Source organism: Salmo salar, chromosome 13 (assembly GCF_965601325.2).
Source record: "Salmo salar chromosome 13, fSalSal1, whole genome shotgun sequence".
Classification (NCBI taxonomy): domain Eukaryota; kingdom Metazoa; phylum Chordata; class Actinopteri; order Salmoniformes; family Salmonidae; genus Salmo; species Salmo salar.
This window is the reverse complement of record NC_138303.1, coordinates 61,302,655-61,330,600: the sequence shown is the minus strand read 5'-3', so window position 1 is coordinate 61,330,600 and position 27,946 is coordinate 61,302,655. Positions and strand designations below refer to the sequence as shown.

General features: G+C 41.1%; 2 protein-coding genes across 8 annotated transcripts in view; both read right to left on the bottom strand.

The window, feature by feature from the left end:
- LOC106567520 (folliculin-interacting protein 1) overlaps nt 1-8,408 on the bottom strand; it is a 32,544-nt gene extending 24,136 nt beyond the window's left edge. For 3 of the 4 annotated variants that reach the window (XM_014136851.3, XM_045693410.2, XM_014136852.3), the window contains exon 1: nt 6,714-6,956. In XM_014136851.3, coding sequence (XP_013992326.3) covers nt 6,714-6,802 — 89 coding nt within the window. In that variant the 5' untranslated portion in view covers nt 6,803-6,956. Of the gene's footprint in view, nt 1-6,713; nt 6,957-7,633; nt 7,721-8,136; nt 8,202-8,292 lie in introns of those variants that run through there. The other variant, XM_045693411.2, reaches the window with a different exon arrangement.
- A 4,379-nt stretch (nt 8,409-12,787) lies between these two features.
- LOC106567519 (long-chain-fatty-acid--CoA ligase 6) overlaps nt 12,788-27,946 on the bottom strand; it is a 79,275-nt gene continuing 64,116 nt past the window's right edge. For all 4 annotated transcript variants that reach the window (XM_045693406.2, XM_014136844.3, XM_014136843.3 and 1 more), the window contains 6 exons: nt 21,997-22,085; nt 20,627-20,743; nt 20,253-20,396; nt 15,517-15,618; nt 15,189-15,260; nt 12,788-15,049 (listed from right to left, as the gene is read on the bottom strand). In XM_045693406.2, coding sequence (XP_045549362.1) covers nt 14,909-15,049; nt 15,189-15,260; nt 15,517-15,618; nt 20,253-20,396; nt 20,627-20,743; nt 21,997-22,085 — 665 coding nt within the window. In that variant the 3' untranslated portion in view covers nt 12,788-14,908. The remainder of the gene's footprint in view (nt 15,050-15,188; nt 15,261-15,516; nt 15,619-20,252; nt 20,397-20,626; nt 20,744-21,996; nt 22,086-27,946) is intronic.

The following is a 27,946-nucleotide window of genomic DNA, read 5'->3' as shown; positions in this document are numbered from 1 at the left end:
TTCAGTTCTAGACCAAGAAATGGCTGTCTGAAAGCCCCTACAATACTGAGTGTCTCACACTGTTTTGCCAGAATGTACAGAAAGAAAGTAGGTAGTCAGGTGATATGGGACACATCACTGATATGGGACACATCACTGATATGGGACACATCACTGATATGGGACACATCACTGATATGGGACACATCACTGATATGGGACTCAACTAAATAGGCTAGGCCTAGATTACATTCCGAGAGGCCTTTAAGTGTTCATATCAGTTTATGGTGTAACATTACACATGAACATGATTGACAAAAGCATATTTCTCTCAAATGTTGTGCACAAATTTGTTTACATCCCTAATTAAATGAGCATTTCCTCTTTGCCAAGATAATCCACCTGACAGGTGTGGCATATCAAGAAGCTGATGATAAACAGCATGATCATTAAACAGGTGCACCTTGTGCTGGGGACAATAAAAGGCCACAGATTTCTCATGTTTTGTGGGAGTGTGCAATTGGCATACTGACTGCAGGAATATCCCCCAGAGCTGTTGCCAGATAATTCAATGTTAATTTCTCTACCATAAGCCGTCTCCAATATCATTTTATAGAATTTGGCAGTATGTCCAACTGACCTCAACCACAGACCACATGTATGGCCTTGTGTGGGTGAGAGGTTTGTTGATGTCAACGTTAAAAGTGCCCCATGGTGGCGGTGGGGTTATGGTATGGTCAGGCATAAGCTACGGACAATGAACACAATTGCATTTAAAATCGATGATTGTGCATTCCAAAGATACCGTGACGCGATTCTGAGGCCCAATGTAAGGCATCTGTGACCAACAGATGCATGTCTGTATTCCCAGTCATGTGAAACCCATAGATTAGGGCCGGATGAATTTTTTTTCAATTGACTGATTTCCTTATATGAATTGTAACTCAGTAAACTCTTAAACATTACTGATACCACAAGCCCAGTTCCATGACTCACGGCAACACAAATAGCACCCTATTCCCTATGAAGTGCATTACTTCTGACCAGGACACATTGGGATCTAGTCAAAAAGTAGTGCACTAACCTATATAGGGAATAGGGTGTAATTTGGGACAAGCTCTGACTGCCAATTCTGAGAAACAGCAAAAAGGGTTTCTGGCAAAGTTGGTATTTTAGTTAGGGTTAGAATTCTGAGGGGAGTTAAGCCATCAGCATGCTTCAGTTCAGCTGGCGCCTTGCTGAACTTGGCAAGGCAAAACGAATGAGTGTGCGCGCGCGCATACTCCCTTAAAACACCAATAGTACTGTTTGTCCATTCTGAGAGAACTTCCTCAAAAAGTCTAAATTAATCTAAGATAGTCAATTAATGACACATTTGAGTTAAGGAGATCTTAGTTGCGTAATTTTCCATCTAAGATGTTTGGTGCAGTATTTCAAGTAAAACATTTCTTTTTTTTTTTAAGTGCATGAAAACGATTCGTTGAATGACAGCACTTCATTGAAGAATCCCTACTGTTGACCAATCACAGACGAAGGCACGTAGTCGGCTGCCGACCTCAGCTTGCCTTGAGAAAAAATATAATGTGCATGAACAACCGAAAAGAAACCTTGCCGAAGACCAAATGAACATAAAATGTGTCATAATATACGCACAAACTGTTCCGAACTGTTATCAGCTGTGAAACATGCAGACGCTTTTAGGCCTGCATATTAAAATCTAGGATAAATGCCCGTAGGCCTACACCATTCAAACACCAGCTTTTCAAAGGCTTTGATGTGGTTTATGAGGAAACCTTGATTGTGCTGCTAACTAAGAGAGCATGGAAGAGTTCAAGAAATAGGCCTAGTAGGCTACATAACTTTACATTTGATACCCTAAATCTCACACAAATAAGGCTATTCAGTTTTCATTAAGACATAGGCAACTATTAGTACTTACCATGCCAGTACCATAGGTAAAGACAGGGTAGGGTCCTTTACGCAAAATATATATCTTTACCATGACCCTGCTGTTCTGAGAACTCTTGGGTCACTTAAAATAGCACTGATAGGAAGAACATGTCGACAAGCTGTCTTACAGACCACTGGCCTGCCTGATGAGATGCAACACACTCACTAGACTAACTCATTTAAAAAAAACAACACAAAGTAGCCAAACCACAACTCAAGATGGAGAAGCAGGAGATTGGATGTAAAAAATAAAAAAAATAAAAAAAGCAACGACTTTCCCTCATCTAACCTGGAAGCAACTTTTAAAGGTTGTGACTGACTAGGGAATAGAAGTGATACTGTGACATCCCGCACATGACACACACTGTTATGAAACTATGTGCAGAGGGAACTTGAGCCTAGAGTTCTCCTCTCTCAACCATTCCACTACTACAACTTAAAGTATCTGTCCAGTGTTCGAGAATGTTTATGAAATATTACCTACAATTCATTACAACATGAATTAAATAGATGTCCTTCCCCAAAAATATAACTCAGGATGTTAAAAAGCAGCTTTTCTCTGTGCCTCTGCTTGGCCTGTTAGGAAAGAGTGGTTTGGGAGTATACTGGTAAATAAAAAATAACTGCTTTGACAGCTCATCCAATAAAACTTGCATACACCTGGATATTCAAATTAGCTTCCATGTGGGGGCACTGGGGCAGTCTGCCTGAGCCCGGAAGGACCAAGTCAAATAGTATGGATGGATTCAGGATTTGGAAACACACGATGGAACTACTAGTGCACTTTACCATAACAGCAATAAATGCAGACTGATAATTTCACAAGTCTGAGTCTTTCTGTCCTTTGCTTTGTCACTATATTCCTTTGCTTGAAAAACAAGAAAAAAGTGGTCCGTGTACTGTTGGTCCATCTTTACACTTCCTCAAAATATTCAGAATTAATCGGAGATAACTTAAGAAATCTGTCCTGAATTTACACCTTTTTGCAGAAGAAATCATGGTGGTGCAATTTTACATTAAGATGTTTGATGCAGTATTTTTCAAGTAATTGTTTGTTGCATATAAAGTGTCATTGAATGACAAACACTTCATTGAAGAATCCCTACTGTTGACAAATCACTGACGAAGGAGTGTAAAGTTTGGCTTCCCTCGAGAAAAACATTGCTTGACTAATCAGATAATGACATCCTCTTTGGATAAGATGTGCCCTTATCTAAGCAAATTTCAAGCGTTTAAAAAAAAAAAACTGTTTGCGTCAAAAACAAGTGTACTGAGTAGGGATGCACGATATATCGGTGAACATATCGGAATCGGCCGATATTAGCTAAAAACGCCAACATCGGATGTCTAGTTTAACGCCCCGTTCTGCAAAACCCGATGTCAAAAGAACCGTGCATACCTATAACGTAGGTACATGACCGCAACTTAACCCTGTTGCCCAAAGCTAACGTTATAAGCAGCCAGCTAGCTTCATCTGGCTAGTAAGGCTCGACCGCACCGGGTTGTGTTGTGAAGCTAACCACAATAAGGATTAGGCACAATAGTGGAATTTGCGGTTTGCCTTCAAAAATAAAATGTCATTGACAGTAATGCAAATGAATACAAATAGTAGATTTATGCCATAGTTTTATTTTGAAGGCTAACTGCAAAGTCCACCATTGTGGCTAACTTCACATAGATGGGTCGGACCACAATTAATCAAATAAGAACTGTCTTATAAATTAGGGTTATTTTAGATGACACCTAGCTTTATAGTTAGCTAGCTAAATATAGCTACTGAAACAGATGTCATGTTATTTGACACATCAAAGTGTTATTTGATGCGTATCTTTTTTGACACGCAAAGACCTGAACGGCATTCCATAGAAGTCCTGGTTGAGAATGAAACAACTGAACAAATGAATGAGCACAGCAAGTAAATGAAAGAGATAGGTTATGACTATGTTTTACTGGTAATGGGAACATACATAAATGCCAACAAAATAACTTTTTGGTCAGTGTGGTGTGTGTAACCTTCATTTAACTAGGCAAGTCAGTTAAGAACAAATTCTTATTTACAATGATGGCCCGGAAGACGCTGGGCCAATTGTGCACCGCACTATGGGAATCCCAATCATGGCCGGATGTGATACAGCCTGGATTCGAACCAGGGACTGTAGTGATGCCTCTTGCACTGAGATACCTTAGACCGCTGCGTCCGTGTGTGTGTTAACTATAACTGTACTAGAATGCTTAGAAAGCCGCTAAAATTGTAAATATCGGTTATCAGTTTCGTTTATTTTGGCAAGGAAAATATCGGATATCGGTATCAGCCAAAAATGTCATATCAGTGCATCACTAGAACTGAGTGTTTTTTCTCTAATGTATGCTTTGGCCAACAAGTAAATGGCGAGTCAACAACATTATTTGGTTATGAGCAACCAGGTTTTCACCTAGAATTTATTTTTACACGAGGCAGCCACCAACATGCTTGAAAATATGAAGAGTAGCACTTAATGATGTGTTGTGTTTCCCCGAACATAATGCTTTGTATTCAGGACATGAAGTTAATTTCTTCACTGCCTTATTGCAAACAGGATGCATGGAATATTTTGAAATATTTTTTAATTCTGTACATGCTTCCTTCTGTTCACTCTGTCATTTAGTTTAGTATTGTGGAGTAAATACAATGTTGATCCATCCTCAGTTTTTTTCCTATCAAAGCCATTCAACTCTGTAACTGTTTTAAAGTCACCATTGCATCATGGTGAAATCCCAGAGCGGTTTCCTTCCTCTCCGGCAACTGAGTTAGGAAGGACGCCTGTATCTTTGTAGTGACTGGCTGTATTAATACACCATCCAAGTGTAATGAATAACTTCACCATGTTCAAAGGGATATTGAATATCAAAGGGATAAAAAAAATGTTTACCCATCTACCAATAGGTGCCCTTCTTTGCGAGGCATTGGAAAACCTTCCTTGTCTTTCTGGTTGAATCTGTGTTTGAAATTCACTGATCGACTGCGACCTTACAGATAATTGAATATGTGGGGTACAGAGATGATGTAGTCATTCAAAAAATGTGTTAAACACTATTATTGCACACAGAGTGAGTCCATGCAACTTATGTGACTTGTTAAGCAGATTTTTACTCCTGAACTGATTTAGGCTTGCCATAACAAAGGGGTTGAACACTTGACTCAAGACATTTCTTTCCCTTAAATTGGAGAATAAAAATGTTTAAAAACATAATTCCACTTTGACATTATGGGGTATTGTGTGTAGATCAGTGACACACAATCTCAATGTAATCAATTTTAAATTCAGGCTGTAACACAACAAAATGTGGAATAAGTAAAAGGGGTGTGAATACTTTCTGCCTGGGGAAGGAGCAGTGTGTTTTGAGTTCTGACTCAAGGTTGTGTGTGTTGTTCTGTGGTACAGGAAGGAAGCTGTTTGCAGTCGGGGCAGGCTGGGAAGCAAGCAAAGCCTTTGGCAGGTATCTCTCAGCGATATACAGTATACTGCCCTTGGTCACACGTAGCCAGGGAGTCAGGGTAATATGAGCTCTGTTAAGGGTTTTCCTCAGAGGGTCAACCAACCTGCTGCTCTGCCTAGTATTCTTATAGTCAGTCCAGTGTCAGTATCTGAGTAGTTTTACTGTCAGATAAGCAAATCAATAATTTTGTAGTAGGAGACACCAACGTGCTTGAGTGCGTGTGTTAAAGTGAACTATCAGTCCCGCGTGTCTGATGAATGAAGCCTGGGTGCAAAGAAACGTACTTAAGTGCGGACCAGAAAGGGAATAGTAACCCATGCCATGATGGGGTCCAGTGCGAAATGAACTCCGCTGCATCTCTCTCTCAGCCTGGACATCTTTATGAATGTGAATTTGACACATATAGGGGAGGGTATTTAGTATCATGGGTTCTCATGAGAGACAGATATAAATGGAATCCACCTGAATTCATTGACATCTCTCTTAAAATGATAGGCCTATAATTCATAAGATCTATATTTTTAAAGAATGTATAAAATGATTTCCCAATGCGCAGTAACAGAAGACAAATATCAAAAGCTTTGTAATTTCAGAGCAATCAGAGAAACTATAGCACAACTAATGTAGTATTTTCTGAGCCTTCACAGAGCAGCTTCAGCTTGCCAGCCATCCATTTGTCATAGGCCCATTGAACAGTCACGTGCACAGAGCACATACTGCCCCTGGTTGACTGGCTGGCTTGTGACCACATCTCAATGCCTGCTACTGTACAATGATTTATATACACACACACACACACACACACATCATTGGTACAGTAGCATGTATGCAGCGCCGTTGTACATTACACCAAGTGTCGATAATAATCTGGAATTGTTGCAAGCTAGTTATGAATAGTTATGAATTCAAAAAATCGACAATTTATTCCACGGTAACACACCCCAATTATGAACACCCTATCCAGCACAAATGAGTAACATTTGCATTAGAAGTTAACACTTGCTTTGTCTCGTGTTACTGAAACGTCTTCAAGTAATTTCCACCAAGAGTGGCGGCATTGCCTTATTTTCTACAAAAGACCCAACATGTTCCTCGAGCGAGTTCACAAGGTGGGTTAACGTTAGCTAGCCGGTGGCAACAATAAGGGCCGCATTCAGCTGCTGTCATCAGACATTAGTTACGCTCATACGGATTGCATAGCAGTATCCTAACACAATGCTCCGGACCTTTCGCTCACCTCTTTCACAAGACGAGCTGCTCAACTAACGTTAGCTAGCTAGTTTATTATGGATAGCATGCGCACGTACCTGAACGCGGGATCCTCTTTGTTGCATCTTGGGGGCGGCGAAAAGGCATTTCTTTTATTAAAAAGTTTATGGAAAAGAGTTGGAGGCATTTTGTACCAAATATTTAGGTACAGAACGTCTCACTTTCTTTTAAATCCAAAAGCAACGCTAGTTCCTTGAAACTAATTCCATTTGTGTCGGAGTCATATGACAAGCATTAGTCACACGAGCTGCTTGGAAACCCACTACATGTTTCTGATTGGACGATGATCCACTGCTCCTTGTCGAAAATACTTGATTGGCTGATATTTTTGGCCAAGCACCACGTGGTCAATAGAAATGCTGTGTTGATGTTTTGGCTTAAAGTTACCATCTGGTCGAGATACGAAATAAAATGTACATTAAAAACTCCTAAAACATAATAAAGAATCCATATATATCCCAGGCCAGGACACCGTAGAAGATTACATATTTTGATAAGTTAAATATGGTTCATATTCAATTCCTAGCCTGAAACATACTGTATGTCACATGTCAAATAGCTCAAATACCAGCTCTTCCCCAACAGGGTGGTAATATTATCAGTGTATTTAGTTAAACAAAATCAATGTGCATTATGTATTACAGCAACAGAATTTCATAAATGTTTATTTTGTATTTCAAAAACAAAAAACAGACAACCTGTACATGGACTGTGAAAACATTCTCTTTTTTTTTATTTTTTACAGAATTGTCTTAAAATAAATAATTAAAAAACAAATGTACAAACTGCCTTTTCATTAGTGTTGTATAGCTTTCACAATTGTGTATTGAATTACAAGTTTGCAAAACTCTTTCAAAACATGCTTACAGGGCCTTGTGAGATGAATGTGTTGTGAAAATGTCAGGTAAAATAAGGTTATATATGAGCTTCAGCCAATGTGGTTTGTTTGCTTTCTCACCTCGATTGATGACAGCTTTAACAAGTTGTGGTAGCTTTCCTTCCTGGAGGGGTGGAACCAGCACACCTTGCACAGCTGGTTCTGGAACTGCAGAGTGAATAAAGCACAATATTCAATAAAAACAACAGAAAATGAACAGATGTAGCAGCAGATTAATCATACTCAATAACCATCACTATACATTATTATAACAAAACAGTATGTTTCATGGATAGGGTGGCAGGAATTGAGCCCAATTTATACCCAATAAATAGAGCCACAAGTTTTTCCTGGTCCAGTCACAATAGTCAGGAAAAGCTCCTGGCCCTACTCATGGAAATGCTTGAAAGGACATGATGAAAGGTCTCATGAGAAAGGCATGACCTCTAATGGACATTTCGAGTAATGACATATTTCTGCAAGACATTTCAGTGCAGGGTAAACAGAGTCCGAGGATGTGGAATTCACAGGTTTTTTTACAAAAATCTGCAAGACTTCATCCTGTATAGAAATTGTGAGCATACCAAACAGCTTCACCCTCATCTTCAAATGCATCTGTCGAAGGTACACCAACATTGGCGAATATCATCTGGTGGCGAAAAATACCAGGCCCATGGTCAGTCAAACAACATTCTATGACAGCGACTCATCCAGATTGACCATTCAGAGAGAATGCTTACCCTCAGGGAGGAGTACCTCTGCCACAATGTTTGAAATAATGTGTCCTTTTCTTTCTCGTCTGCAAAGTAAAAGAACTTGGTTTGCTCCGGGAAGTGATGTGTGGGTCTTTTCTGGACTTGTGGGGCTTCTTCAGGGGCAGCCGTCTCTCTGTCGCCCCCTGTGTTTCCGGTCCGCTCAGTGATTTCACTGGGCGTGTGGCCACTGACAGGCTCACATTGTTCACTACCATCTTCTCAGTGGTAACAGAGTCACTGAATGTTACTCTCTTCCTGCAATCGATCTTCCTGGGTCTAATCATCACTGACTTTGAGAGAAAGATTTCATTACTAACTGACATACACTATTTTTGTGTGTGTTTTTCTTTAAACCTTTATTCAACCAGGAAAAGCCCATTGATACTCAGAGTCTCTTTTTCAGTGTTACGTTCCCCAGTTTCTGTGTTGTAGTTTGTATATTTGTGAGTGTGTTTCAGGTAATGGCTTCCTGAAGTTCTCCAAGCAGCTGATTGGTCGGCCCCATTGCTGATTGGAGAGCTGACCCCGCCCCCTCGTCAGGACGCAGCTGTCTCAATTAACAACCCCAATATAAGCCAGTGTGCTGTTGCTCAGGGAAAGGGAGACACAGAGAGATGATTGCAGGGAGATAGTTGCTTGCAGGGAGATAGTTGCTGAGAGAGGAGGTTGATGGCAGAGGGTTATATATATATATATATATATATATATATATATATATATATATATATATATATGTATGTTTCTCAGAAAGAGCATTTGGTATGTACTTAGTTAGTTGTTGCTGAGAAACCTTATGTTCTGTGTTAGTTTGTTGCTCAGAGAGAGAGAGAGAGCTTCTTTAATGTCCTGAGGTTTTCTCAGATTAGTTGTGAAATTGTTTGTTATTCTGTCTCCTTTGTTCCCAGAGGGGAAGGCACCTAGGGAGTGCTTAGGCAAGAGGCCCACGGGCATACATATACCCGTAGTAATTTATTGTCTATGCACACTAGGAAAGACCTGGGCGGACCATCCCCTGTATTTTGGTTAGTGCACCAGGTGGTGCTAGTTAGGTAAGTAGTGGGTAGGCAGGTAAGGTAGGAGAGGGGGCTTTGATATTTAGTTTCTTTGCTTTGGTTCCGTCCAGCCCCTTTTCCCCAACTTACCGCGTGAAGGAATAAATTCCCAGTAAACGGTATTCTCTGCCTTTTTGTCATCCTTGCTCACATCTACACTTCCATACCTTTTTCACACCACGGAGAGTTAAGTTGTAGCAGGGTGTTGTGTTCCCTCTTTCTAGAGGCGTGCGTAACATTCAGATGATTCACAATTTCTCTTGATAATTAAACAATTTCTCTTTAAATGCCACTGAGATACAGCCAGAATTGGAGAAATACAAAAAGACAGGTGAGCGTTTTCATACTCGTGGTGTTTTCTTGGGGACTGAGAGCACAGTTACTCCTCCAGGTAAGGGTGTTCTTTCAATGGAAACATAGGCATTGTACAGCTTGTCTACAAATACATGGAAAATAAATAATAAGTTTGATATGTGTTCTTCTGCTTTTGTTAGGTGTTTGAGAGAAATAAGTCAATTATATATTATAAACACAACATAAATGATAAACAAATCCCTAAAAATGTGTCTAATGGGCAGTGCTAAATGGCTGTGAACAAAGACATTTTATTTGTTAGAATATACTGTAAATGACTATTCATTCTGAGTAGTGCACTACTTTTGACCAGAGACCTGTGGGCCATGGTCAAAAGTAGGGCACTAAATAGGGGATAGGGTGTTATTTGGGACACAACCTGTACAGTATGTCCAGTAGTGCACTGTATCCCTTACATATGATGGACTACAGGTTAGGAGGCTGCTGCATATTCATGTCCTCAGCATGGCTGACATCTAGGATAGTATTCTTCACATGCAGGTCCAAAAGCTCCTCACTGGGGAAGGCCACTGTCTCTTCTAAACTGCAAGAAAGATGGGATTGAATTAGTGTTGTAACAATACCAAAATTTGACTAACAATACATAACCAGGCTAAGTATCACGATACCGAGTAGTAGGGTCTGCATCCCCACTCAGTATGACAGATAAATTATATTTTAAAAAACTGATGGAGGAATAGAAGTGCATGAAGAGCGAACAGAGAGAAGCATGTGAGTGAGGGCTGGTAGGGGATGTGGAGAGAAACAAGTGAGTGAGGGCTGGTAGGGAATGCGGAGAGAAACAGGTGAGTTAGGGCCGGTAGGGGATGCGGAGAGAAGCAGGTGAGTGAGGGCTGGTAGGGGATGCGGAGAGAAGCAGGTGAGTGAGGGCCGGTAGGGGATGCGGAGAGAAGCAGGTGAGTGAGGGCCAGTAGGGGATCAGGAGAGAAACAGGTGAGTGAGTGCCGGTAGGGGATGCGGAGAGAAACAGGTGAGTGAGGGCCAGTAGGGGATGCAGAGAGAAACAGGTGAGTGAGGGCTGGTAGGGGATGCTGGGAGAAGCAGGTGAGTGAGGGCTGGTAAGGGATGCAGCTGGTTGATTACAGCTGCCACACGTGATATGAGCATGAAAGTGAAGTGGATATTATTGAACCTGTGCATACAAGAGACCAGTGGCTGTTGCTTAAATTCAACTGAGTTAATAAACCAAACTGACTTTATAAACATTTTATAACAGGCTCCAGCAGGTTCTTTAGACCGGTAGGGTTGAAAACTTCAGTAGTATCATGTGAAACGGTACTATGTTATTCTAAAAATGTTGGTGTCATAAGTATCATGACGTTTTGGTATCGTGATATTACCATGGTACCGGTATACCATGCGATACTAGATTTAATAACCCATGTCAATCAACTTCTTACAGCATAGGCTGTCAGCCAGGTATTTTTTACAGTGCCTGCTGAGTCCCAGACCAACACACACATACACACATACACACCATAGACTTCCTCTCTGTGGAACACCTCAGGTGAGATCAGACTGCTGGTGCTGGTATCGCTGGAGATAATATCATCTGTCAGTTTCATCACAATCCAACATTAGGGAGGAAACACCCATTGGCGAAACTGCACCTAGAAAATACATTACGTTCAGTGGTCAACTTTCTGACCCAATTACAATCCAAAACATCACAGACCAAAAGGTGCAAAGGCCCTCCATCCCTTCACTCACTCACTGACAACAAAAAAACATGTTCCAAATTCAACTTGCATGGTCTTCTGTGCTTGAATTGATTTTGCTCTCCTGAAAAAGAAAATGGAGAGTGATAAGCTAGAGTAAATCAGAGGTGAAGCGAACTGGTTTAATTGAATGTTTTCACTCACCAGGGGAGCAGTTGACGAGACAGATCTGTTGAGGTAAGCATTGTAATGGGATGTCAATGGGATGATCAGTCACTTTATTGTAGCTACAAATCTTATCTGACTGCATCCCAAATGGCACCCGATTCCGCATTTAAAGCACTACTTTTGACCAGGGCCCATATGGCTCTGCTCAAAAATATCGCACTATATAGGGAATAGGGTACCATTTGGGACTCAAGCCTTATGACTGCTCATAATTGTTAAGCAGATGAAGCAGCTCACCTGTGGTTAGCGCATATTGACTCATTTATGGGTGTCAGGACCTTTTTGCTGTGCACAGAGGGGTTTAGCGAAGAGTTCTGAGAATTAAACAAAAGATGTGCTTGATGACCAGTTTGTCTGGCATCCAGACCAATTTGCTTCTGCCAGGCAAGTGAACAGCAACCATAGCAGGCAAACTTATTGATCAACTATGAGCAGGACTCAACTTCCTCTGCAAGGTAGAAAACTGGTTTGGTAATGAATATACTGGGCTTGGGTCTTTTTTTTGTCCACCAGTTGTGCTGTAGGTAAATATGTGTAGCTGGTTGTGAGAAATTGTTTTTCTAATAATGTTTTAGATGGCTACTGTATATCTTATCTCTGTAGGAATACATTCAAATAAGTCTAGGGAGATATGGCCTTCAGGTATAATCATAGTAGCTCATACTGTAATTGTTCAAACAAAACACGAATGCGAGCTAGCAGACGTGTTTGAGTGACCAGGGAATGACCCCTGTTAAACTAGCTACTGCTAGCTAGCCAACGTTCGTTTTTTGCCCAGGTGTTTCACTTGTTAGATCAAATTAGAAAGCCAGCGAATCAAAAAGATAGTTTGAATAAACTATTCTTAATTAAATTATTAAAATATTGTAATTGGCCATAGCGAGTTTTTCAATTCTGGATCTTCAGCAACTTGAATAAGCTTGAGCCTCTCCAGCTATTCAGCAATTATTTGGAATGGCGGCGTTCCCCCCCAAAAATGTATTTTTGCGACCCCTGCTGGTCATAAAAGTGAGATGCAAGAATAGAGTACACTTGCGCCAGAGTTTTTTATAACTAACCCATTTTATAACTAACTCATTGTTCTATCTGTGCTAACGCTGTACCAGGTTTGAAACATGACCTCACCTGGAGTCATGTCATTAGTCAAAGAAGGAAAAACACGGACTATTCAAATATCCAACATGTACAGCTTTATTCCTCTCCTGCCCATCATTTAGATTTACTATAAAACATACTATTATTTATATATTTTTAAACATACTACATGATTATTTATATTCTGCCCTGTTTACATTCATCAGTTGGAATTTGACTATACATTTTTAATTGATTCCTCACCAGTCCCATGGTTTCACATGCAAAGAAAAATTGTATACCTTTTATACTTTACATTAATTTACAAAAGTGCTGTACAAGCATGCTTGTTCTGCCAGATGCAATGTACACAATCCTCGTACTCTCCCCTACATATATTAATCACATCTTATCTGTGAAGTGGATTCATGTTATCCTCTGAACAGCTTGTTTGTAAGCAGAGACTTGTGACTGTGACTCAGGTGTATTTGTCCAGGCAGAAATGACTGAGAGCGGTCTCAACTGGTGCAAACTTGAAATAAGTGAGATGGAGGAGGACTACCGTCAACGGCCTATGGTCTTTAAGTCAAGTATTTTTTTGACACAGTGTAAAACATTTAAATAGTGTTTTACCAAATAAAATGAGCTGGATGTTGCAAATGTATTATATTAATCTGTGTGATGGACACTACGATTTGAGCCCTGGCTGACTGTGTGTCATATCACTGTGTTAGCCTGCAGAGCTAAATCATGTAGGCATGTACTTTGTGGGCTAGTCTTCAGGCCTCAGTTCACACAAAACCCACTAAAATTACAATTGCTAGCCTTTCCGTTTGAGTCGAAACCCCTAACCCCATGCAACTTCGATACGGAGGTTAATTGGTTAGCTGTAACAGACAATGTGAGGTTCTACTGCTCACAAACATATTTCAGAGGCTCTGTAAGTGCAGCCTTTCCCCCACTAAAATCAGACATCAAATATGATGATGAAACATCATCTGAGGTACTTGAAGAAAATACACCCTATAGACCTTCAGCACTCAACATTGTGGTTGTTGGCTGCTGAGAAGAAGCAGGCACTAGCATCTGCTAGCTCGACGTAGACTTTTGTTGTGCCATAGTAAACTTCAACCAATCACACAGCCACGTTAACTGTGTAAAGCTCAATAGACTCCAAAAACACAGGATGAACACTTCTATGGAGACTGTGCCACCTGTCCAACTGTGTGCATGCTCATATTACCCTATATCACTATCGTGATCATAGTTAACACTTTTGTCTATATCGCCCAGCCAAATGAGTCAGTGTTGCAATGCAAAGTTAATCCTGTTTTAGTTTGATTGAGCATCGCTTGACATGGAAAGTAAATAAATAATAAATAAAAATTATTCAAGAATTTATTAGATTTTTCTCTGCTCCATCCCCACCCCTACCCCAACACACCCCTAATCCTTATTGCTGCACTCATTCAATACAAGGATATGGTGATGATTCCATATGACAGAAAATTCAATAAAAGTTACAATTCATCTCACTCCACGCAAAAAAAAATCCATTCATATGCTTACATCTACATCTACATAGTGATACTTTGCAACCAAAATTAACTCAGAAGCCTATACATTTGTACTATGTAAACCCAAAATGTCACTGTCCATTTTGTTCTAACCTCCATCAATGGGTGGAGCTTGTCGATATCGACTACATGAGGAAGCCTTACAGTTTGACTGTCGACGACCAGAAAATCCCAGGACAAATTTTGAAGTATCATGTAACAACAGTCCCAGCAATGCAGAGCACACTGCATGCACTGCCCTTAGCCCATGTATGTATGTTCTTACCAGGCAAACTCTGAGCACATCATGTAGGAAGAACAACTGATGCAATCTTTAAGTTATGTTTTGATAGGCCTACAAAAGGAAAGAGGAACGTGCAGGCTATGTTGACTGTCTGTTGCTGCCGTTTCAAGATGGAGAGGAGGCTGATTTGGTTGTAGCTCTACATTGGCTGCCGTGGGGCAGCGGGCAACACTCGGTCAGCGGGCGTCAAAAGAGAAATCGATTATTCCTTCCTGAACCACAGTCAGTAACTTGTTTGGTTGATTTGAGTCTGTTTTTGTGGTTTCATAGGGGTGAAGTGGAGTGAAGGAGAAATGTGAATGAGGAGTGATGTTGCTGAGAACCAGGCTTTTAGTTTGTGGTCGTGGTAGTGTTTCACATGGAGATGTTTTCGTACAGGTCTTCAATCTTCTCCTTGAAAAACTCCCTCAGCTCAGGTCTCTTCGCTTTTAGTGTGGGAGTCAACAGGCCATTCTGTGTGGAGAATTGCTCATTATGGACGTAGATGTTTTTCACCTTAGGAGAGAATGAAGACGTTATAAAATGTAGACAGGATCCTGTGTCATCATCGAGTTCTCTTTCAGATACTTGTCATTTGTTGAAACTGAGTGTCAGTTGCCCCCACCAATGAACACCTCACAATTGACACACCCACCTGCTCAAACGAGTGGAGGCCGCTGGCCTTGCCCAGTCGCTGCAAGTCTTCCATGATGGCTTTCTTCAGGACCTTTACACAAATAGAGACAACACCACCACACTATGACTCTCGAAGATAATACCATGTGTTGTGCCAACCTATTCAACAAAGGGCCAAACTCTTAACAAAAAGGGATTCAACAGAGCACCCTTTAATTTTCTTTAATCAGTTTACTGATCATCTAGGGCTATTTCTCTATTCACATAACACATAGTTGACACCTTTCATCATGACAACAAATGGAACAAATACACCATTGAATGTGGACTAATTTAAAATCACATACAGTATTTTTACAGAGGTCCCGATAGCTCCCCTCCATGCCTTTCTTCAGGGCCCAAGCTGGCATTGTCTCTGGGTCAGGAACAACTATGGCAACCAGACAGGACTGGAAGAGTAACAGACCATATAGAATATGAACATTAGAAGTTAGAAAGGGTATAAAATAAATATATACAGTACCAGTCAAAAAAGTGTGGACACACCTATCACATTTTTTATAAAGCCCTTTTTACATATTTTACTCATTCAAGGGTTTTTCTTTATTTTTAATATTTTCTACATTGTAGGATAATAGCGAAGAATCAAAACAATGAAACAACACATGTAGTAACCCAAAAAGTTTTGACTCAAACTCAAAGGAAAGGCTAGCAATTATAATTTCAGTGGTGGTTGAGTGAAAAGTTAAAAAAGTTGTGTTAAATCAAAATATATTTTAGATTCTTCAAAGTAGCCACCCTTTGCCTTGATGACAGCTTTGCACACTTGATATTCTCTCAACCAGCTTCACCTAGAATGCTTTTCCAACAGTCTTGAAAGAGTTCCCACATATGCTGAGCACTTGTTGGGTGCTTTTCCTTTATTCTGCGGTCCAACTCATCCCAAACCATCTCAATTGGGTTGAGGTCGGGGGATTGTGGAGGCCAGGAGATCTGACGCAGCACTCCATCACTCTCCTTCTTGGTCAAATAGCCCTTACACAGCCTGGAGGTGTGTCGGGTCATTGTCCTGTTGAAAAACAAATGATAGTGGGACAAATTGCAAACCAGACAGGATGGCATATCGCTGCAGAATTCTGTGGTAGCCATGCTTGTTGAATGTGCCCTGAATTCTAAATAAATCACAGACAGTGTCAACAGCAAAGCACCCCCACACCATCACACCTCCTCCTCCATGCTTCACGTTGGGAACCACACATGTGGAGATCATTCGTTCACTTACTCTGCGTCTCACAAAGACACGGCGGTTGGAACCAAAAATTTGGACACATCAGACCAAAGGACAGATTTCCACCAGTCTAAGGTCCATTGCTCGTGTTACTTGGCCCGAGCAAGTCTCTTCTTATTGGTGTCCTTTAGTACTGGTTTCTTTACAGTAATTCGACCATGAAGGCCTGACTCACGCAGTCTCCACTGAACAGTTGTTGAGATGTGTCTGCTACCTGAACTCTGTGAAGCATTTATTTGGGCTGCAATCTGAGGTGCAGTTAACTCTAATGAACATATCCTCTGCAGCAGAGGTAACTCTGGGTCTTCCTTTCCTGTGGCGGTTCTCATGAGAGCCAGTTTCCTCATAGTGCTTGATGGTTTTTGTGACTGCACTTGAAGAAACTTTCAAAGTTCTTGACATTTTCCAGATTGACTGACTTTCATGTCTTAAAGTAATGATGGACTGTCATTTTTGTTTGCTTATTTGAGCTGTTCTTGCCATAGTATGTACTTGGTATTTTACCAAATAGGGCTATTTTCTGCATACCACCCCTACCTTGTCACAACACAACTGATTGTCTCAAATGCATTAAGAAGGAAAGAAATTCCACAAATTAACATTTAACAATGCACACCTGTTAATTGAAATGCATTCCAGGTGACCACCTCATGAAGCTGGTTGAGAGAACGCCAAGAGTCTGCAAAGCTGTCATCAAGGCAAAGGGTGGCTACTTTGAAGAATCTCAAATATAAAATCTATTTACATTTTTTTAACACTTTTTTGGTTACTACATGATTCTGTGTGTTATTTCATAGTTGATGTCTTCACTATTATTCTGCAATGTAGAAAATAGTAAAAATAAAGAAAAACCCTTGAATGAGTAGGTGTGTCCAAACATACATATCTACAGTGAGGGAAAAAAGTATTTGATCCCCTGCTGATTTTGTATGTTTGCCCACTTACAAAGAAATGATCAGTCTATAATTTTAATGGTAGGTGAGAGACAGTGAGAGACAGAATAACAAAAAAATCCAGAAAAACGCATGTCATAAATGTTATAAAATTATTTGCATTTTAATGAGGGAAATAAGTATTTGACCACTCTGCAAAACATGACTTAGTACTTGGTGGCAAAACCCTTGTTGGCAATCACAGAGGTCAGATGTTTCAGGAGGGATTTTGTCCCACTCCTCTTTGCAGATCTTCTCCAAGTCATTAAGGTTGAGGCTGACGTTTGGCAACTCGAACCTTCAGCTCCCTCCACAGATTTTCTATGGGATTAAGGTCTGGAGACTGGCTAGGCCACTCCAGGACCTTAATGTGCTTCTTCTTGAGCCACTCCTTTGTTGCCTTGGCCGTGTGTTTTGGGTCATTGTCATGCTGGAATACCCATCCACGACCCATTTTCAATGCCCTGGCTGAGGGAAGGAGGTTCTCACCTAAGATTTGACAGTACATGGCCCCGTCCATCGTCCCTTTGATGCGGTGAAGTTGTCCTGTCCCCTTAGCAGAAAAACACCCATTAAGGCATAATGTTTCCACCTCCATGTTTGACGGTGGAGATGGTGTTCTTGGGGTCATAGGCAGCATTCCTCCTCCTCCAAACACGGCGAGTTGAGTTGATGCCAAAGAGCTCCATTTTGGTCTCATCTGACCACAACCCTTTCACCCAGTTGTCCTCTGAATCATTCAGATGTTCATTGGCAAACTTCAGACGGGCATGTATATGTATTCTTTAGCAGGGGGACCTTGCGGGAGCTGCAGGATTTCAGTCCTTCACGGCGTAGTGTGTTACCAATTGTTTTCTTGGTGACTATGGTCCCTGCTGCCTTGAGATCATTGACAAGATCCTCCTGTGTAGTTCTGGGCTGATTCCTCACCGTTCTCATGATCATTGCAACTCCACGAGGTGAGATCTTGCATGGAGCCCCAGGCCGAGGGAGATTGACAGTTCTTTTGTGTTTCTTCCATTTGCGAATAATCGCACCAAATGTTGTCACCTCACCAAGCTGCTTGGCGATGGTCTTGTAGCCCATTCCAGCCTTGTGTAGGTCTACAATCTTGTCCCTGACATCCTTGGAGAGCTCTTTGGTCTTGGCCATGGTGGAGAGTTAGGAATCTGATTGATTGATTGCTTCTGTGGACAGGTGTCTTTTTTTTACAGTTAACAAGCTGCGGTTAGGAGCACTCCCTTTAAGAGTGTGCTCCTAATCTCAGCTCGTTACATGTATAAAAGACACCTGGGAGCCAGAAATGTTTTGATTGAGAGGGGGTCAAATACTTATTTCCCTCATTAAAATGCAAATCAATTTATAACGTTTTTGACATGCGTTTTTCTGGATATTTTTGCTGTTATTCTGTCTCTCACTGTTCAAATAAACCTACCATTAAAATGATAGACTGATCCTTTCTTTGTCAGTGGGCAAATGTACAAAATCAGCAGGGGATCAAATACTCTCCCCCCCCACTGTATATATACACTTCTTTGAAAACATACAAGAAATTGGTTGCAAAATGAATAGGAAATACAGTCAAGAGGTTGACAAGGTTATAAATAATGATTTATTTTGCACCCACTGCTTTTTCTATTCTGGTTAGAGCCAGTTTGCAGTGCTCAGCGTTGTATGAGATCTTCAGTTTCTTGGCAATTTCTCGCATGGAATGGCCTTCATTTCTCAGAAAAAGAATACTGACAAGCTTCAGAAGAAAGTGCTTTGTTTCTGGCCATTTTGAGCCTGTAATTGAACCCACAAATGCTGATGCTCCAGATACTCATCTAGTCTAAAGAAGTCCAGTTTTATTGCTTCTTTAATCAGTACAACAGTTTTCAGCTGTGCTAACATAATTTAAAAAGGGTTTTCTAATGATCAATTAGCCTTTTAAAATGATAAACTTGGATTAGCTAACCAAACGTGCCATTGGAACACTGGAGTGATGGTTGCTGATAATGGGACTCTGTACGCCTATGTAGATATTCCATAAAATAAATAGAAAATCAGAAGTTTCCAGCTACAATAGTCATTTACAACATTAACTATGTCTACACTCTATTTCTGATGAATTTGATGTTATTGGACAAAAAAGTACTTTTCTTTCAAAAACAAGCACATTTCTAAGTGACCCCAAACTTTAGAATGGTAGTGTATATAATTTTTATTAATTTTTTTGGATTATGGAAATTCTCCCGTGACTCCATTTTCATACATACATCTTTCTATGCACACACACACACACACACACACACACACACACACACACACACACACACACACCACACACACACACACACACACACACACACACACCACACACACACACACACACACACACCACACACACACACACACACACACACACACACACACACTCCACGGGAGGGAACGAGCTGCTGAAGACTGACTAGAACTGGGTTCGTTCAAGTCGTCGATGGCCAAGGAGCTACAGTATGGACCTAAGTAAGTCTGTCTCTATGAAACTAGCTGTACATAAACAGTGTCAAGCATAAACTGTGGCATTAAGAAAAGCCACTACTGACTTGACTGGATAAGCTGTTTCTAAACAAATCGAGCGACATATATAATGAATTGGCTTGACCCGATTATCTATGTCCTCTGGCAACAAACAGAAAAACTAAAACTGCATGGGTTTGGTTTAGAGCACATGGGTACATGTACAGTCTGGACACAGAGATGTCTAGGTACGCTCAGGTGGTTCTGGGTCCCGTGACCATCTCTCATCATAATGCTCAAACAACGAACCACATGCTGTGATGTGATAAGGAAGAAAGGTTGTTAGGGAGGTAGGTTAGTTCACCTGTAGACTGTCACCATGGACGTAGAGCTGGGTCACAGGCTCACAGCGGATGTAAATGTTCTCTATCTTCTCAGGGGAGATGTACTCTCCCTGGGCCAGCTTAAAGATGTGCTTCTTCCGGTCAATGATCTTTAGTGTACCGTTCTGAGCAGTGTAGAGGACAGGAGAGAAGAGGAGAGGGCAGACGTCATAAGGAGATCGTGGGAAACACAGGTCTGAAGCCTGTCTTGAAATACGCTCATACCTTACATTTTAACAGGGATACTTGTGGATCGGATTCAACCAGAAAATAGGATATTGTACAAGGAAGGCAAAGAGATATTTGAGTAATTGTCTTTGCAAGTGAAGGGTCATAGACAAGCGTGTGTACGTACAGGTAACCATTTCCCTATGTCTCCGGTGTGGAGCCAACCGTCTGTGTCTAGCGTTTCAGCCGTCCTCCCTGGGTCCTTAAGGTAGCCCTTAAAAACATTGGGCCCTTTCACACACACCTAATGGATGATTGGAGGGAGGGAGGGAGGGAGGGAGGGAGGGAGGGAGGGAGGGAGGGAGGGAGGGAGGGAGAAAAACAAAGTGATAATTAAGGAGAATATGTTCAGCACCCAATTATCATTTTGACTAATGCTAACATATTGTACATAAAGTGGGTATCAGAAGTATTCACCCCCATTGTATTTCTTCACATTTTGTTGCGTTTCAAAGTAGGTTTGAAATTAATTCAGCCCCCACTCTGCTTGAAAATAAGGAGGGAGTTACTCATTGATGTGTTGTGTTGGATTTGCCCCAAACCTAAGACTTTGCATTAAGGCCAAAAAGTGTATTCCTTTGCTGTGTTTTTTTTTGTGTTTTTTTCCCCCCTTCTTTCATACAGGATGCATGTTTTGGAATATTTGTTACTCTGTATTTTTCATTATTTTCACTATGTCATTTAGGCAATTATTGTGGACTACAATGTTGTTGATCCATCCTCAGTTCTTCTTTCACGGCCATTGAACTCTGTAGCGGTTAAAATAAATGTAATAAATGAATAAATTCACCAATGGCCTCAAGGTGACATCCCTGACATCCTTCTTTCCTGCAGCAAATCAGGAGGATGATTGTATATGTGTTGTGTCTGGGTGGTTTAATACATAATCCACAGCATAATTATTAACTTGACCATTCATAAAAAGAGATAGTCAATGTTTGATATGTTATGGTTACCCATCACTGCCCTTCTTTATGAGGCTTTCAAAAGCTCCCTGGTCTTTGTAGTTGAAATTCAAAACTTCACTGAGGGACCTTACATATGTTGTATGTACATATGGAGGACAGAAGAAGGGATAGTCAATCAAAAATCATGTCAACCCTTATTTCACACAGAGTGAGTCCATATAACTTATTTTGTGATTTGTTAAGCCAAATTCTACTCCTGAAATAGTAAAGGCTTACCTAAACAAAAAGGGTGAATACTTTTGCAACTATATTTTAGTTATTACATTTGTCTTAGTTTGTTAACATTTGTAGAATTTTCTTTTCACTTTGACATTGAGTACTGTAGGTCTATTACAAAAAACAAAAAAAAACAAAAAAAATCACAACTAAATCCATTTTAATCCCACTGTCACGGAAAACAAAATGTGAACAAATCCAAGGTGGGGTGAATAATTATGATACCCACTATAGCCTCAATGACCAACTGTCTGTGACCCTGTTCAAGTACAGATTATCCCCAAAAATATCCTTGATGTTTCATTCAACTCACCTCTCCTTCTCCTTTGGCAGCAAAGTAGTTCTTTTCAGCCACATCCACCAGCTTGATGAGGTTACATGGCAGTGGTGCCCCCACATGACCTAGAGTTAGTCATCAAAACAAGGACAAATATGAGGAAAAATCTAGTTTACAGACAGCGCTAATTGATGTCTTCATTTGTTTGATTCAAGTCATTACACAGTAAACTGGCTGCCACCAAAAATTATGCATTACAGTATAATGCCCAAAAAAAGCATATATAAAGCTGAAAATACAAAAACTTAGCCCTCTTGTTTATTTTCCAATACCTAACACACAGGTGTCAAACTCATTCCACGGACGGCCTAGTGTCTGCAGGTTTTCGCTCCTCCCTTCTACTTGATTGATGAATTAAGGTCACTAATTAGTAAGGAACTCCCAACACCTGGTTGTCTAGGGCTTAATTGAAAGGAAAAACCTGCAGAAACTAGGCCCTCCATGGAATGTGTTTGATACCCCTGACCTAACATACCAACATGTATTCTATAGTAATGGTTTTACATCTACTATATCAACTGCAGTTGAAATATGCTCACCTTATCTTTCCAATTGTTTTACTGTTTCCTTTTCTGTATTTTACCACTAGGTGGATACATTGACCACACCCCTCACACTGAGGACCAACCTGAATAGTCTACCACACGCTCTCTCATGAGCACCACCAGACAATTAGTTCTCCCTAATTGTCTTCCCCATGCCCTATACCGCGTGACAAACTCATTCCTTGGAGGGACGAGTTTCTGTGGGTTTTCGCTCCTCCCTTGTCCTTGATCAATAAGGTCACTGATTAGTAAGGAACTCCCCACACACAGAAATTGAAAGTTAATAATGAAAACCAGCATACAGTTTGACACCCATGCCCTATAATATGAACTTGTCCATTCCCTTTGCGTAATTATTCTGATGAAGGCTGAAATGTTAATATTTGAACCTTGCTAAAATATTATATATATATATATTTAAATGATGAGTGAGCGATGCGCCTTGTGATGAAACATTTTGGTTGCACCTCAATTCACATTTATAGAGCACCCTTCATTTCTTAACATATAAGATTTGACGGCTTGCTCCCAACCATGGCCCAAGGAGGAAATAGGGCTATCAATCCTTCCAATACATTTTTGGACACCTTTTTAAGCGATAACTCCTTTGAAAATGCTATTATGCTGGAGTCACTGAGGACGGACAAGCAATGTATTCCCTTCTGAATGGAAAGACATCCAACTAGGACTGGACAAAACCCATCTACCTGGGGTGACATTATCTGACTATCTGATGACGAGGAACTAACCAACACCTGGACTGACACCTTGAATAGACGCTCTTTCGTGTTGAAGGCAGCCACAATCTCTTACCTACAAAAGAAGGAGAACAAACTGAAAGACGACCTCACCCTAATAGAGACACAATTAGGAGAGCGTTTGAAAGATTGGCAACTAACCAGCACTCTAAAGGACCTTAACCATGAGGCCGCGCAAACCTAAAATGAGCTGAGAGAGTGCGAAAAGGAGAAGTTCCACAGGGACAACGAGATTACTCTGAGGTTTATGTGTACTCTTGGCTATCCAAGTCAGCCCCTAGAGCACAATACAGAAGTCATAAAGGGGGCCGCCGTCAACCCAGCTTGGGGAGACTAGATGTACGTGACAATTCCATGCACTCGCATCCCGCAAAGTCTAGTAACCACCGCTCGTACAACAGAGACCGAACTCCAGACGCCAATGGCACAACAAATCGGGTGAACAGCACAATTCACAGTGAACCAAAGGACAGGCGTATGAGATGAGACCAGAAAAACCAGGAGGTAACGGAATTACGCACCGGTACAACACTACACAAACAAAAGCCAAAGAGTCAACCTTTCCCTAAAGCATCTTGAACCATCGGAAGTATGCCTCCTGAATCGAGGTTTGTCTTTTGTTCCTATTAATGACTGTCTCTGTAGACCTTTAGGCATTTTTCAGAACTATCAGATTACAGGAGTTTTTTTTCCAGAAGTGAGGCTCAATCAGACTGAAACTTCTACATGCCACTTCCCTCTGACTCCACCTACAATGAACAGATCAGAGACATTGGTGGAAGCATTCAATCACAACATCATAGATATAAAAAATAAATTTAAAAAAGCATGAGTGTTATGGTATTTCCAACACCCCCTCACACGCCCTGTTCTAAACTTAGCAAAAAAAGAAACGTCCTCTCACTGTCAACTGTGTTTATTTTCAGACAACTTAACATGTGTAAATATTTGTATGAACATAACAAGAATCAACAACTGAGACATAAACTGAACAAGTTCCACAGACATGGACTAACAGAAATGGAATAATGTGTCCCTGAACAAAGGGGGGGGGTCAAAATCAAAAGTAACAGTCAGTATCTGGTGTGGCCACCAGCTGCATTAAGTACTGCAGTGCATCTCCTCGTGGACAGCTACTGAGCAAGCCCTAGAGCTAGATCCTCCATCCAAATGGTCACTACCTCCATCCAAATGGTCACTACCTACACCGAGCAAAGTCCAGAACTCCTAGGCATCATCAAAAAACGTTGGCATATTCTCTGCTTAGACCCAGCTCTAGGCAATACATTTCAGCAGCCTCCCGCGCCGCTTAACATAGCGCTAAAAACATTTAAGACAATGTTGTCCGATCCAATGTCAGCCAAAGCGCAAAGAAGACCAGCATCCTGCCTATTCCTCCCGGCAACTACACGTGTGACAGTTGTACCCAATGCCAGTACACCAAACGTATGATAAGTTTCCTGCACCCCAGATCGGATCGTGACCCCAAATTCAAAGGTACCATCAACTGCAATTCTCGCAGTGTGATCTATGTGATTTGCTGCCTGTGCAACTTATTTAACGTAGGCGAGACCTCAAGGAAGTTACGCACTAGAATGTGTGAGCGCCGAAGTGCCATTCGAAGTGATGACCCCAACATCCCAGTGCCCCTCTGTTTGAAAAAGAGAGGACACTCGCTTTGTGAGTTATTTTGGAATTGAACGAGTTAGCAAAAACAAACGCTGTAGCGACGTTGACAAGCTCCGACAGCCCAGAGAGATGTTCTGGATCAATCCCTTAGATACTTTAGTCCCCAGAGGTCTTAACCTAGAGAAGGACTATTGTATGTTTTTGTGAATGCCCCCCCCCCCCCCCCCTTAAACAAAGTGATACTTTAGCTATTGGAGCCATTTGTACTTCATATACATTCATGAGAAAAGCTCACTAGTGTACTATTGTTTAAACCACTTAGTCCTTTTTGCTTTTGATGTTCTCCCTAGTTTTGTTTAACCCTCATTCCCCCCCCCCCCCAAAAAACCTAACATTTTCTATAGTAGTGGTTTTACATCAATTATATTTACTGTAGCTGAAATATGCTCCCCTTCCAATTGTTTTACTGTTTGCTTTTCTGTATTTTACCACTAGGTGGAGACATTGACCACAGTACCCCTCACCCTGTATAGTCTACCCTCTCGTTAGCGCCACCAGTTGAAGAGTTTTATCCCTAATTGGGAAAGGGATACCTAGGCAGTTGTACAACTGAATGCATTCAACTGAAATGTGTCTTCCGCATTTAACCCTCTGAATCAGAGGGGTGCGGAGGGTTGCCTTAATCGACATCCACGTCTTCGGCGCCCGGGGAACAGTGGGTTAACTGCCTTGCTTCAGCACCATCCCAACATCAACATGTGTGAAAATTGCGCATTTCTAGGTTTTGTAGTAAAAAAGAGACACCATTCCCAATGACATCATTGGTGTGCGTCGTGATTTTAGTAGGCCTTGCCTACTGATTGGTTGATGTCATTGGAAATACTTATCTTGCTGTCTTTTTTTTACTACAAAACATAAAAACGTACCACTTTCACATGTTGATGTTATGGATGGGACACGAGCTATATTACTTTTACAACTTACAATGTGCATCTGAGCCACAACATTATTTGGTGGAAATAGGCATACTTCGTGTCGTTTGACGATCAGGCCTGCACAATAGTTGAAGTCATACGTCTATCCACACTTGCTAAACATAAAAAAATGCACGGCACAAAACCAAAGACCAATTCTTGGGCAGTTGACGATCTTGACTTGTCATTCCCCCCTGACACCCCTGATTCAGTTTTGTCTGATGTCGTTTCACACATTCAGTTGTCTGATCCAAACTAACACTGAGCTAGCCCACTGACTAGGTACTGTAAGAGCACAGGGCCTTATTATGAGCGTGAACTGATTCGCTTTTTGAATAACATAATCCACTCCTGCCCTGTGAAGAATGGCTCTATCTGCTGGTAACCGCAATAGCAAGTTCTGCCTCGTGAAATATTAAGAGGCAGACAGGAGATGATTGACGTCCGCGTTCAAAAATGGCTCCCTGTTCCCTATATAGTGCATGGTTTAAAGTAGTGAACTATATAGGGAATACGGAGCCGTTTTGGACGCACAGGGGATTTAATGGGTTGATGTCTGGGTTAGGAGTTTCAGTTCCTTTAACAACCATTAAACCACAAATACTGCAGCTCATTACTTTCCCAGTGTAACCTTTGGCCATGGCTGTTTCACCGAGATAATAAAGTGTATACGTTATCATACTGCAACTGCGAACCTGTTGTAAAACACAGAACAACAACATGGTGCGTGTGTAAATACTGGCTGGGATCCACAGGCCTTTGACCCAAATCGAGTCAGGTCTAACGACCCGTCACCCCTGTTCTCACACGTTACAGAGGGGAAATGGTTGTGGTCCTATTTGGGTGTCTAAGCAGCACGCTGCAGAAAGATGGCACATGCATCCCATAGCCACAGAGCTAAAAACATAAAACCTCAAAGGTTGTCTGAGGCTGAAAGCATGTGACTCTGACTAATAACACTATCTACTGAGGGGTGATACGATAATGTGTTCCCAACACGCAGCATGTTATCTCTGTGTAATTTTGTTTCCACTATAGTAAAATTGGAGACTTTCACCCAGTGGTGCAGGATAAGGTGTTTATATTTTACAGAAAACAAATTAACATCAGACTTTCAGCATGCTTATAAGGAAGGGCACTCAACATGCTCGGCACTGACACAAATGACTGATGATTGGCTGAAAGAAATTGACAGTAAGAAGATTGTGGGAGCTGTTTTGTTAGATTTCAGTGCAGCTTTTGATGTCATTGATCATAACCTATTGCTGAAAAACGTAGGTGTTACGGATTGAGGGTTACCTATCTAATAGAACACAGAGGGTTTTCTTTAATGGAAGCCTCTCTCATGTAAATTCTGTTGTGAGTGGTGTACCGCAGGGCAGCCGACTTTGGACATTATTGTTTTCTGTTTTTACGAATGACCTTCCACTGACCTTGAATAAAGCCTGTGTGTCAATGTACACTGACGACTCATCAGTATACACGTCGGCTGCAACAGTAAAATGAACAACTAAGACATTTAACATAGAGCTTCAGTCAGTTTTAGAATGGTAACTAGCAATAGGCTGGTGTAAAATATCTCAAAAACTAAAAGCATAATTTCTGGCACAAATCACTCGCTCAACGCTAAACCTCGTTTATATCTATTATTGAAAAATGTGGCTATTGAGCAAGTTGAGGAGACTAAACTGCTTGGTGTAACCCTAGATAGAAAGTTGTCATGGTCAAAACATATAGACTCAATGGTTGCTAAAATGAGAAGAGGTGTGTGCATGATAGGGCATTGTTCTGCCTTGTTGACATCTCAGTCGACCAGACATGGAGGGAAAGTGTCAGTAACATGCATGTCAGTCTCTCCTGGCTCAAAGTTGAGGAGAGATTGACTGCATCACTATTGGTCTTTGTGTGAGGTGTTGATGTGTTGAAGGTACTGAACCGTCTGTTCAAGCAGTTGGCACACAGTTCAGACACTCATCGGTACAACACAAGACATGCAACCAGAGGTCTCTTCACAGTCCTC